Genomic DNA, 14334 nt, shown 5'->3' with positions numbered 1-14334 from the left:
TAACATGAAAATAAATTAATAATATTATAAGAACAAAGTTGTATGAGAATACAGTTGTAATAATATGAGAATAGTCATAAAATTACAAGAATAAACATTATATTCTCGTAATCTTTGTTAATGTTTTTTTTTTTGCAATAGCCGTGACATTCAGATTTTTATTTTTAAAATGAAATTTAAAAATCATAAATCATTACCTTGCACTTTCTAAATACACTTAGAGTTGATCCCTAAAATAATTTCCTACTAAAATATTTTAAAGTTTGCAGTTTAACTAAACTGCCAAAAGCACAAAGGTGTGAATCAAACCTCTGCAGTTTGTTGTTTTAGGTGGCATTTTAATTACCAACACAAACCTGCCCACAATCACAAACTAATAATAAAAAAATCAGCCATGTGAGTGTTTACATCAATTATTAAAATAAATCTGATCAGAAAGGAGCAATGAGGATCTGGAGTGAGATACAGCTTGTCAGGAATGGCTTTCTTTTGTTTAAACTTTATACTTTATACTCCTCCTTTTTCCTAAAGATAACATGTTTTTGTGCCTCATAAAAGCTCTGCTATGATAAGATGATTTATTGCGCTAACAGAAACCAGAATGAAAAATTAGATTCTCTCTCAGGGAAGCAGAAAATGCAGGATGACCAGAAACAAGAAAACAATATTTAACTCACTTTGATTTTTTTTTCCATTTACTTTGAAACCAACTTTACTTTCCAGTGACGTGTGTGCAGTTTTACGGAGCCCTCTAGGGGACATGGGGAATTTTTTTTCTTTTGCGTTCCCTCGCAATACTTTTGCGTTCCCTCGCAAAACTGTACTGGTCAGTTATGCAGCATAATTGAACACTGCAAGCCTTTCCTACGGTGGGCGCCGTACTTTATGCTTTAATATAAGGTTATGCGAGGTTTTTCCATGAATGTTAGTATCTTTTTGTGAAATATCTGAAGTTTTATATCTTTCTTTAGGATAGAAAGGCACCACAAACCTACGATATAAACAGAAACCTTCCGTAGGAAAGAAATAAAAACACATTATAATTTGGACTATTTCTGAGTTATTATTGCGGGTAATAAATCATCTGACAGTTTTGATTGTGTCTCTGTTGTGTTCGTAGTCTGAATGGTTTAAAGAGCTGCTTTCAGTGCCGCTCCATCTTAGCCTTAACAGACATAAACATGCAGTAAATAAATCGATTTTCAATCAGTGTTTTGCACCAAACAGTTAATAATAATAAACAAGTTTTCACTGAGGCTCTGTAAGAGCCATATGAATGAAATAAGTAATTATTGATATGACAGGAGCAGCGGCTTTGACACTTGTGTGGTGGGTGTGTCGATGTGGGCGTGACGTCACCAGGTATGAATGGGAAGGATACTGGCTTTGTGTGTATGAGGAAGCAGGTGAGCGGGGCGGTCAGTCCTTGCAAAGTTTGGAGCCTGATCATCAAAATGGAATAAATCGATAATTGTGACAGAACAAAGAAAAGGTTTGGAGTTGATTGGTACACGGACAGATGAGATTCCCCGAGTTAACCCAGTGCGGCCCTTTACCATCATTAGTTTGTCGTGTTTTTAATAATAAAAACTTGTTAATAGTAAAAACTGTTTGGTGCAAAACACTGATTGAAAATCGATTTATTACTGCATGTTTATGTCTGTTAAGGCTAAGATGGAGCGGCACTGAAAGCAGCTCTTTAAACCATTCAGACTACGAACACAACAGAGACACAATCAAAACTGTCAGATGATTTATTACCCGCAATAACAAGTCAGAAATAGTCCAAATTAGGATGTAATTTTATTTCTTTCCTACTTACGGAAGGTTTCTGTTTATATCGTAGGTTTGTGGTGCCTTTCTATCCTAAAGAAAGATATAAAACTTCAGATATTTCACAAAAAGATACTAACATTCATGGAAAAACCTCGCATAACCTTATATTAAAGCAGAAAGTACGGCGCCCACCGTAAGAAAGGCTGGCAGTGTTCAATTATGCTGCATAACTGACCAGTACAGTATTGCGAGGGAACGCAAAACTTTTGCGAGGGAACGCAAAAGGTTTTGCGAGGGAACGCAAAAGTTTTGCGAGGGAACGCAAAAGACAAAAAATTCCCCATGTCCCCTAGAGGGCTCCGTACAGTTTAACCAAAGTTCTTTGCCAGATTTATCTGAGCAAAGTTGGACCTTAAAGCGAAACTGTGCGTTAATCATTAAAGACTTACTTTAAGTTTGATGTAAAAGATACCATATTATTCAGTATTTTTGCTTAATATGAGAATTTAGAAAGAAAATTGTCTTTTGTGGTGTTAGAAGTTCTCAAAAAAATGATAAAGAGTAAATAACATGCTTATTTTTGAGAAGATTTGGGAATGTTTAACTGCATCCTAAAAGCATCATGCAGTAAATTGCCAGTTATTCTGCCTCCCTGTTCATGTTTAGATTTATCTTAACATAAAGATCACCTACTAAGCTCCTGGAACAAATTAAGATATGTTTATGGGCTGAACAAAACATCCTTACTGCATTTTGTTTTACACAAAATCATTCTTAGATCATAAGAATTCAGTCTGGTCTGTTCTGCATATTTTGAGTTCCTTCTAGAATGAGCTCTGCCTGGAGTTGCTAGGTAACGGCAGAGCTCTGCTGGTGTTGCTAGGTAACGGCAAAGTTCTAGTCGAATGTGACTCAACATTCATAAGGTTTTTGAGACGGCTCATTTTCCACACACTGTAAAACATTAAATAACTGCCAACAACAGCAGTGTTTTTAAGTGCTTCAGCTGTTTTCAGAAAGAGTAGAAACATAAATGGGAGAACGAAAATGTGAAAAATGTGAATTTTGCATAATAGGTCCACACGAAATGTTTTCCATTGTTCTCAGTGTCAGACTAACACAAAAAGTCTAAAGTAAAAATAAAACATTTCCAGTTTTATTTAAAAACATCTTTTTTTTCAGAAAACCAAACTTCTCCAGATTCGATCATAGCTAAAGGTTTTCATGTCGACAGTCATTTATTATACGTTGGCAGGTCAATAGATGACTGTAATTATTCATTAATATTTAATCACTAATTAATAACCAAAACAACATCAACATTTCATTTAGCCAAAATCTTCTGTCTTCACTTAAAACAACAGAAAAATCTAAACTAAATTATTTAAAACTATTAATTTAATGTTCATTTATCTCATTCATTAAACCTATAAACCTTCCTTGCCTCGTTGAGACTGAAACTATTTGTAAGTAAACTACAGAGCTACTTTAAAGTGTGACTAAACAAATACAATTTCTGTACTTGTATTTAAGAATTTGTTGTTTTGTACTTGTGAAAGACGACAAAAATCTGCAGTTAAAAATTCCTGTAAGATTTTAATATCTGACTTCAACTTCACAGTTACAAAGCACAGATACTTTTGTACCAAATATACTTCCGTACTGAATGGCCACATCAGTGAATGCTGCTTTGTAGCGCTGAAGAGTGTGTCTGGTCTCAACAATAGGCTGCACAAATATTTTATAAAGCCTGATGTAACGTTTTTTTTTTTGCCTTCTTATTATACCTAGATACGTAGATCATAGAATGGTTAATCACAATATGAATTTATGAAGTTATTTCACTGTTATTGAGATGCTGACATGTTTAAAAAATAATCAGTTTAATGTTAAACTTCAACGTTTTGTTGTATATGACAGAAATGCCTAACTGTTTTATTTTTTGTGCATGAAGAAAGTTGCAGCTATCGGCTGCTGAAGGGTTTGTGAGAGATTTGTATTTATTTAGAGATATTTCTGGAGAAAGAGGAAAGTTAGCAAAACCATTTTTACACTGGATGTTTAAAAAAACGGGCATTGGTGTTCTACGGAAAGACATTTTACCATTTATCGTTACTTTCAAGTGAAGACTATTTTTGTCGATATATACCTCTTAGCAATTCTAAATGTAATGTTTACGATTGTGAGCTGTTTGGTGCGTTTGTCCGTGCGCTGGGACTTTGGACTAAACCAGGCATGGCAGACGGGCAAAAAGGGGAAGTTTAGCTAAAAAAAAACATAAACTGTGAAACATTTAAAATGTTAAAACTGTTTGCCATATTGGAAGGGAATCTGAATCTATTTTTGTCTTCTGTTTGGCAGAATCTACACGTAAGAGTTAGTTATTTTCAACTTGTATTAGTTTAAAAGTTGCAGATGAAATGTTTTCCACTCTGCTTGTCATGAGGCACTTTAGTGTTTGATCATCTAAACTTCAAAAGAAGCATAATAACAATGAATTTTTTAAGTTTAAACTCTTTAAAAACCGTCTTATCAGCATCATAAGCATCAACTATTTAGTTTTCTTAAGTGGGGTTATGTTAAGCATCATCAGCAGTCAGTATCTTACCAAAAGGAGAATCAAAAATTAGAATGAAAAATGCTATTTTATTATTAAAATTAGATACTTATTTACATAAAAATCTATAAGCACCTTAAGTATTTATTGGAACCCCAAAATTATATCCATCCATCCATTTCCTGTACACCCTTGTGGGGTAAGGAGGGGAGCTGGTGCCCATCTGTTTCGGGTGAGAGGCGGGGTCACCTGGACAGGTCGCCAGGCTGTCGCAGGGCCCCAAAATTATATATACATATGAAAAAACAAAAAGACATGGCATTTAAAAATACGACCACTGCAGCACAATATGGGTTTGTTTAAAGTTTTTTTTTAAGAGTGAACTAAATAAATTGGCTTCTGGGTCACAATGAGAATTTATTTTAAAGCTTTTTCCAACATCGTCACTATTGATTCTCAATAATAATGTTCCATAGGAAACATGCCAGTGTCTTCTACTTGAAAAAGAAAAAGTTGCTCATGAGTTTCAAAGTTATATAAAATCTTAGTTATTAGATAACAAATCAAGATTATGAATTTTTACAAAATTATGATTCTGACTTCCAGAGTCAAAAATTATAGGTTTCAAAGTCATAATTTAGATAACAGTTTAAGATACAAAGTTGAGTTTGTGACTCAATTATGAGATTTGATTTAAAACAATAAGTCGGATTTTCAAAGTAAGAAAGGCATAAAATACAGTTATAATTATAAAGTTTAGAAATTTGATTTTCTGTCATAAGATACAAAGTAATAGTTGTGCAAAATATAGTGATAATTTTTAGAATCTACTTCAATAATTCTGACTTGCAAAACTGGATTTTGGAAAAAAATATATTTAGAATTTTGAAGTAATCATTTTAATTTCCAAAGTCATAACTATGACTCTTAAAAACATCATTATGAGAAGTAATCAAACATTATGTGATATAAAATCAGAATTATGAGATCTGACTTTTAAAACTTCAAAAACAAAATTTATAATTTTGAGTGAACTTTTTAAAAAAATATAAAATTCTTTAATGGAATTAAAATCAAGTATAAGAAATAAATTAAAATTATGTAAAATAAAATCAAAATTATGAGATCTGACTTGCAAAACTGGATTTTAAAGACATCATTTTGAAGTCATTTTTATACATAAAACTAAGTCATTAGAATAATTTGAAGTCATAAGTTTGACTTTCAAAATCATAATTATTAATTTCAATTGCATCGTTGTGAGAAATAAGCAACAATTATTTGAAGTGAAAGCAGAAATATGATATTTGAGTTTCTAATTCTTAATTGTGAGATTCAGTAAATTTTTAAAAAGGGATGGTGAGAATTTTCCAAACATATCCCTCCTGTCTCACATAGAAGCTGTATATTCTAGATTAGAGACACACTTCAGGATCCTCCACTACTGGTTCCTGCCAAGGGCCATGAGTCTGACGGCATCGCCCCTGCAGGTACGCAGATGATCCTGTGATCTTTGTGGAAAAACCTCAGCACACGTTTAGTGCCTCTGAACAGCATTAAAACTCCATTCTACTGTTTGAGTGAACGCCTGGACGGCAGGCGCTGTAGTTTCTGTGTATGTTTGTGTTTCATGACAGATGAATAAACATGCAGGCGATAAAAACTGAGCTGCGGTTTTCATCACTAAAGTCTCATCTGGTCTCCGCTGTGGCTCAGCTCACAGCGCTGCAGGGGAAACATGCAGCCATCAGCCTGAAAGGAGCAAATGTTCTCCATAATCTACTGTAAATAGATATTTGTTATATTACTCTGAATAAAAATAAATCCGTGCCTCTGCTGAGATGTTTATGTGTCATCAAGTTGGTGTGAAATGTAACCTGCTGACCTCATCTTGGATATTTACAGAACAGAATAATTCAGTGTTTTGCTTTATTTATTCTGTTGATGGTTCTAATTCCTTCATGAGAGTTAAAAATTATTAAACCTGCAGAGAAAAGTCAGTTTTCATACAATGGTGTATTAGGGTCTCTGCACATAGACAAAAACAAAAAAAGAATAAATTCTGCCAGAAAAAAAAAACATTAAAATTTCTAGTTTCAAGCAAAAACTTCCAAAGTCAAAAATTTTTGACCTTTGAAACAGAAATTTTCGTGTTTTTTCTCAAACGTTAATGAGATTAATCTTAAAATTTCGGAGTTTTTTTTCTTTCAAATGTTCAACTTTTCAAACTCAGAAATTGTCTGAAAAAAAGAACAAAATTTATGAGAGTAATCTAAAAATTTTGGAGCATTTTCAAGCAGATGTTATACTTTTCAACGTCAGAAATATTCTTGTTTTTATATATATATATATATATACACACACAATGAGTGAAACTTCACATTTTCTATCTTGAAAAAAGAACCCTGCAGCATGGGGGTCATGCAGACTCGTGTTTTTACAGCGCAGGAAGGGAGGGGGACATTTCAAAAACAGGAAGTCTGTGTGTAGGTGTCAAACGTCCAGCGGCAGCAGTAGCTGCACCTGTGAGCTTTTGAAAGCAAATAAAATGTTAGCTGGTAGATTTATTTAAGACATTTTACTGTCATTTTTAAATGAAAAGTTGAACAATTTTTCATATTTCAGATCTTAATAATGTAAGAGTTGTTGCACTACAAATTATTATTTAGTGTAAATTTTTTTTAATGCTTTGCATAAAATAAACATCACTTTGTATATTGTAGCATTTGTGTTTCTGCTTACAGAAAAGAAAATCAACATTTCTAAGGCTCATTTAGCTGTTGTTGTTCTTCAGCGCCATCTAGTGTTTGTGACAGAAAGCAAACCGGTGGAGAGTTGCATTTTTTTATTAGATGAGTTTTAATGTTTTTGAACGTTTCTGTGAGCCTGACCTCACAGATAAATAATGAAACTGTCACTGGACAGAGTTTTAGCAGTTTATATTCCCAGTGCTGACAGAAAGTTTACAGTAAAATCTGATTTTACTGCTGAAGCCATAAATAAGTTTTTCCTTCTCTCCCATGATTCTGTCCGAACAGCAAAGCAAAACTCACTCAGAAAATTATCAAATTGTTGTAATGTTGTGTCATCTTGTAGTTTTGAAACAAGCATTTTGTCACAAACATTTTAAGTGAAAATAAGATTTGCTAAAACCTAAAAATACCAAGACTAGAGTTGATTCTTTTCATAAGGAAACTGATGCTTCGTTTCAGTCTGGACTTAGAGCTAATGGCTAAAGAGACGGAGAAGCTACTAGCTCTGCTAATGGCTTCAGATAATGGACCTGAACCTTTGGACTTGCACATCGTATCAGTTATAAAATCCATGTTGAAGCTGCAGGGACTGAAGTTAGTTATAATACAGCTGTAATTCTTTTTGTAATACTTTTTTATTCTTACGTGAATAATTTCTTGGAAGGCTACTTTTTATGTTTACTTGATTAAAAATATGTCGAAGTAGAACTAGTCTTGCTTCAGTAAAGTTTTTTTCGTACTCTGCTCACCTCTGCATGAAAGTATTCCTGGCGTTGTTTTCTTTCCACCGGTATCCGATTTGATTCATTATTATTTTTAAACACAATCCATTGCTAAGCTAGCTGTAGCGTCGCACTTCGAGCTGACGTCACGGTAAATAAACGGTCGTTTACGTGCAGTCCCTGGGGGGCCACTAGGGGACAGCCGCGGTCCAAAGTTTGAGAAAGACTGTTCTAAAGAGTCAAGTCTACAGAGTCACTGCCACGTAAACTTCCGTTTACAATGAGTGCAAAACATGTGGTGGCATCCGCCATCTTTCTGCAACACAAACAACAACATAATGTGAAGAAAAGAGCCAGATTGCCTGAAACAATGAGAAACTAAAGCTGTTAAAAACAAAACGTACCTGTATTGGGGAGAAGCAGTGAGGGCAGGGTCTGGTGTTGGTGGTTATCCATTTGTCGCTAACGTGCTTTTCAAAGGTGTAGACAAACAATTTACGGCCATATCTGTTTTCTAGGAGGCGACGCTTCCGCTTGCCGCCTTTAGCATAAGCCTCCATAAGCCCCTGGATCCCCTCTGGAAAAAATAAAAGTAAAAATAAAATGTATCCTGAAACACAACCTGCACATTTACTGCTGTTTGGAGAAACTTAAATCGCTCTTTCATAACATTTTTCTTTAAATGGTAACAATTTATATCATATAACTGAATTTCATTTCATTTTCATTAGTTTATTTCAAAGTGGTGTTTCAACTTTTTGAAATATGGGCCAGAATCCCAAAGTTGAAAGTATTTAGGCGGCCATATTGTTTTTCAAATTTAAATGCAAAATAATTGTTTTGATTTTTTTTAAAAATCTGAATTAAACATACAATAGCTTTTGTCTTAATAAAAGGCCTAACATTTTGGGTATTTATTTTCAGTTTATTTGGTCTAGAAAACATATAGATCATTTCCAGTAATAAAAACCCTGACATTAACCAAACTTAATAAAATAATTGATGTGTAATTTGTTTTTTTAGTAAAAAGTAAGATATTTATAGCCCTACTTACTATGAAATTCAACTTAAAATAACAGACGGTGCACAGAGTTTTCTTCTGTATAAATTTGTCATGACCACACAGAATTATTTCAAGAATGTACCTTCTGTCTTTGGTAAAGCTACCAGCTGATCTTCACTCTTCTCTGTAGACAAGTCAGGCTCTTCGTAGCACTTGCTTGTTCCATGGTACGTTTTTTTACAGTCTACACAGAAAGCAAAGCTGCAGACAGAGCACATCGCTGCAGGGCTGGACTTCTCCAAGATCACAGCAGAACCGCAAGTAAGCCGAGGACAATACGTGATGTCTAAAAATGAAAAGTAAAAAATGAGAGATGAGGATGTGTAGTTTTCCTTTAACCCTGAAATGTATGACCTCTAATGTTTCCTTCAACAGGATAGAATAGCTTATACAAAACATGTTCATAAATTTTTTTGCACAATAACTCAACGTTTATACTCGCATGTAAAAACAGTTGCAAACAGATTCACCGTTGTACAACCGTACATCTTTGAAAAGCAGAAGTGAAACCTCATTCACAACCAACAACAATGCAGCAAGAGGTTTCTGGATTTTAAGTGAACGAGAAAACTCTTGTGTTTTCCAGCAGCCATTATACAGCGCATACAGCAGTAAAACCAGCTGACCAAACGTGCTGGAGCTCAGCTCAGGTTGCTAGGTAACAGGCAGAACTCCGTGGTTGCTAGGTAGGGGGGGTGGAATGTGTGCCTGCTGATTTGTGACGTTACATTCAGAAGGTTTTAGAAACGGCTCATTTTCCAGACACCAAAAACATGAACTTATTGTCAGAAAACTTCTGGCTGTTTTGTTCTTAAACATCCAGGTTGTTTTCAGAAGCAGTTCAGACCTAAATGGAAGCACAAAAATGTCCAAAATGTGTGTTTTGCATAATAGGTCTGCATTATTGATAGGCATACCAGGCATGACGTCCAGGGTAGACTGTAGCAGAAGACGATCATATCTGTGAAAGAGCTCCTCTCCTACAAGACTTTTCACCTGTAGGAGGCATTAGAGACGCACAGAAGGGAAAAGGAGGATAAAACTCTATGCATGTATGAGATTTATGTAATTACTTTCACCAAAACAAACAAAGAGGAAGAAAAATACTTCAAATTTATGGCTCATTATTGCTATTGAAATGTTATTAAAAAATAATGAATACTTTCTATATTGTTGCATTAATTTTTCTACTATATCTATATTTTACATATTAGTTGAAACTATCACTGTTGTGACAGTTTGGTGTGATACAAGTTTAGCTCCTCTAGCTTCTCCCAATGCTAATTAGAAATAACCAATCAGAGCGAGGAGGCGGGTCTTAGTGCTGTCAATCACAATATGGCCCGGCTTTGCTCAAGCAGCTAGCATAGCATGTCGTGAATGGTGGAGCTTAGTGGAGCTAATGTCAATGTTAGCTCCACTAACATTAGCGCTATAGTAGATATAGTGTTGGAATAGCCACTGATGATGGCCGATAAATGGTTTCCTGTAACAGTAAGTTGTTTCTAAACCATTAGCACATTTAACCATTAGCACGTATTAAGTGAGTACATTAGGATGGCTAACCTCGCTAAGACCCGCCTCCTGGCTCTGATTGGCTATTTTTGGTCGAGAGAAGTTGAGGGCGATTTACTGTTTTGTAAGTTATATTGTATCATTGGAACATGGTGAGTATCAACATTGTTGAAGTTAGCGCTGTAGCATTAGCTTCCACTGGGTATCATCTTGGTATACCATGTTAGTGGAGCTAATGTCTATGGTTAGCGCTTTAGCGTTAGCTTCCACTAACTGCAGCATTTTTTGAATTGATTTTATCAGGGTGTCTCAAAATGCGGCGTACCTGTGCAGGTGTTGGCGTGGCAGAGCAGTCTACCTGAGGACAGGTAACGCCGCGGACGTTCCCCTCCGTAATCTGGGCTTTCCAGAACTCGTCGAGACAGGCCAGGCAGAAGATGTGGCCGCACTCGTACAGCTGCACGCACTCGGACCCGAGCCGGCTCGAGAAACACACGCCGCAGTCAAACGGCGTGGCGGCAAACACCTTTTGTTTCTGCTCTGCATCATGGATCAAAATCTGGGACAGGAGAATCTGAGACGCAGTCAAAGAGAGACCAGAGTCACTTTGGTCTTCGTTTGGAGGGACGACTTCCTGTCCGGCCGGAACAGACGCAGGAAGTTCAGATCTGTCTGCAGCTGAGGAAGAATGGTTCTGGTCAGAAGGAAGCTCCAGCAGATTGTGGATGTCCAGCTGCTTCAGGGCTTCCTCTCTCAGAAACTGGATCCAGGAGAAGAGCACCACAGCGCCCCCAGTGGCCTGGTAGAGATCTGTGAGCTGATCACTCAGGGACGTTAGCTGAGACAGAGAAACAAAAAATATGTTAAATCCATGGTTTGGAGGAGTTTTACGATGACGTATTAAGGCCATTATACATAGAAAAGAAGGGAATACATTTCTGCCAAAAACCTCTTCCGTCAAATATTTTTTAGATTAATTTCAGAAATTTTCTCAGAAGTTTGACGATTCAAGTATTTGCTAGAAACAACTCAGAAAATTTTAGATTTATTTCATTATTTAGTTTTTAAATAAAAAAAACATGATAAAATTTTAATTATTTTTGACTGGATGCAGAAAATGCTGACTAGGAATAAATTTCACACCCTTGTTTTTGGCGCCCCTGTAGCGCAGCGCCCCACCCTATACGTTACATATAGTACATAACTTTTTTTTTATTTATTGTGTGACTGATCCCCAGTACATTGTTTCAGACGATTTTCCACCACTGTCATTTATTTATTACCTGTGGTTGAGTCAGCCAGCTGCAGGTGAGAGTGAAGGAGGGAGGGGCGGAGGATGGGTAATCTCCAGGAAGTTCAAAGGTCAGAATCAGTGGTGGAAGGAAAGAGACGTCATACTGCCTTATCGTTCCACCTAGTAGGAAGAAAAAAAACAATTATGTTACGAGTCTTATTTGAATTTGTATTTTGATTCCACAAAAATATTAGAAATGTTTTAATTTTTTTTCTGACAAAAAAAGAAAAATTGTAATCTTGAAGCAAGCAAATGATTGGACTTTGGGCCCGTTTCATCTTAATTGTCTCAAAAGTGGTCAAGGATTTCTTGGATGTCGTATCTTCATGACTGACAAATGTATTTTGTTGAGGTTCTTATTACACATATTCAATTGTACAAGCTAACTTGAACGAACCACTGAGTTAAACTGCTACCGTAAAAGTCAGTGTAGAAGCGCAGCTCCACATAACATGGCACTTCTGTCCCATTTTGCTCAGTTTTCTGAACTGTACCGTGTTTTAGGAGCACAGTGAATCCCGCTGGCAGCTCCACGGAAACTCGGAATTCTCCGGCAGACTTCGACTCATTTCGGAGGAACTCTTCCGAACCAAATATGCTCTGCAGGGCGAGCAGCTCGTCTTCCTGCTCCTCCAAGTCCGTATTCATGAAGTCCAGAGACGCGAAATTATTCAGCCGCTGCTCGAAATAACAGCGAAGCAGCTTAAAATGTGATTTTTTTTTTAAACTACCTTCAACAAAATGATTAAAAATGGCTGCAATGTTTAAAAATGGACTTAGTTTACATGTCAGCTGTTTACTGTGTCTCCATCAGCTTCCTGGTCCACATGAGTCCGTCCCTCTGTGGACTCGCCTTAATAAACTGCAGTCTGACGCAAGGTTCAGGAATCAGCAGTAAAAACTCCACAGCGTTACTGTGGAAACTCGTCCAGCGTGTTATCGTTTGGAAAATGTCATTTCAATAAAAGCCACTGGATGTTTTTTGTCCCCATTCATAATTAAAATATTGGCAAAACATATTTTGGCTCCGTTCAGTGATTTATAACCCAATAGGCCGTCTTATGTACCTGCAGTGATTTAATCTTTATAAGAAAGCAAACGATAACACGTGGGGCCAGTTTCCACAGTGACGCGCTGTGGAGTTTTTACTGCTGATTTCCGAACCGGTACATTTCAGAAAATTAAGCGAAAATAGGGCAGAAGTGCGATGTTATGTGGAGCTGCGCTTCTACACTGACTTTTACGGTAGCAATTTAACTCCGTGGTGCGTTCATGTTCATGCATTAAAACATTTGTAATATCTTTGTGGAAGCAAAAATACAAAATCAGACATGTTTTGTAACATAATAGGCAACTATTAGTGTCATTAACTTGTTTTTCTTCCTACTAGGTGGAACAATAAGGCAGTCTGACGTCTCTTTCCTTCCACCATTGATTCTGACCTTTGAACTTCCTGGAGATTAGTCAGCATTTTCTGCATCCAGTCAAAGTCTACATTGAAAATAAACCTAGAAGACCAGAGAAAAGCATCTGCAAACTCCAAGGAAAACAAAACGACAATAGATTAGGGTTATTCTTTATTTAAAATAAAATAAAAATTGTAAAGTAAATTTCCACCAAAAAATTTGATATTTCGATAAATTTTGGACTTTTGAGACTCGGTTAAGACTTCAAACAACTTAGAAAATTTGTTTCATAAGTCAAAAATAATAAAAAAATTTATCATGTTTTTTATTAAAAATCAAAATTCTGAAATAAATCTAAAAATTTCTGAGTCGTTTCTAGCAAATATTTGAATCGTCAAACTTCTGAGAAAATTTCTGAAATTAATCTAAAAAATATTTGACGGAAGAGTTTTTTGGCAGAAATTTATTCCCTTCTTTTCTATATATAATGGCCTTAATACGCCGTCGTAAAACTCCTCCAAACCATGGATTTAACATATTTTTTGTTTCTCTGTCTCAGCTAACGTCCCTGAGTGATCAGCTCACAGATCTCTACCAGGCCACTGGGGGCGCTGTGGTGCTCTTCTCCTGGATCCAGTTTCTGAGAGAGGAAGCCCTGAAGCAGCTGGACATCCACAATCTGCTGGAGCTTCCTTCTGACCAGAACCATTCTTCCTCAGCTGCAGACAGATCTGAACTTCCTGCGTCTGTTCCGGCCGGACAGGAAGTCGTCCCTCCAAACGAAGACCAAAGTGACTCTGGTCTCTCTTTGACTGCGTCTCAGATTCTCCTGTCCCAGATTTTGATCCATGATGCAGAGCAGAAACAAAAGGTGTTTGCCGCCACTCACCATGTGCCTATATATATATTGGTTGAGGGTATATCGCCCTTATGCTCCAAACCAAAAACAACTAATGAGATCCACGTGGCGGGTCTTAGCGATGTCAATCAACCTTCCTAGCAACCGCAGCAGAGGTCTGACTGTCACATAGCAACCACAGCAGAGCTCCAGCACATTTGGTTAGCTGGTTTTACCATCTACAGCAGCTGGAAAATGGAAGAGTTTTGTTGTTGACTTAAATATACAATTCACTTGCTGCATTCTTGTTGGTCATTTTTATGAGCGAGTGTTAACTCTTGAGTTGTTGTGCAAAACATGTTTTGTATAACCTATTCTAACCTGTTCAAGGAAGCATAATAGGTCACATT

The 14334-nt window shown here is 36.3% G+C and overlaps 1 protein-coding gene across 1 annotated transcript; it reads right to left on the bottom strand.

Moving 5' to 3' along the window:
* Positions 1-4308: 4308 nt before the first annotated feature.
* Positions 4309-12878, bottom strand: LOC114150556 (E3 ubiquitin-protein ligase RNF14-like). Its single transcript, XM_028027040.1, has 7 exons — positions 12175-12878; positions 11670-11800; positions 10712-11224; positions 9789-9867; positions 8954-9157; positions 8213-8385; positions 4309-8124 (listed from the first exon to the last, which is right to left on the bottom strand). Exons 1-7 carry the CDS (start codon positions 12326-12328, stop codon positions 8062-8064), a joined length of 1317 nt encoding a protein of 438 aa, XP_027882841.1. The 5' UTR covers positions 12329-12878; the 3' UTR covers positions 4309-8061.
* Positions 12879-14334: the final 1456 nt, after the last annotated feature.

Source organism: Xiphophorus couchianus, chromosome 9, assembly GCF_001444195.1.
Source record: "Xiphophorus couchianus chromosome 9, X_couchianus-1.0, whole genome shotgun sequence".
Taxonomy (NCBI): domain Eukaryota; kingdom Metazoa; phylum Chordata; class Actinopteri; order Cyprinodontiformes; family Poeciliidae; genus Xiphophorus; species Xiphophorus couchianus.
Note: the sequence above shows the minus strand (reverse complement) of the source record. Positions and strands in the feature narration are given on the sequence as shown.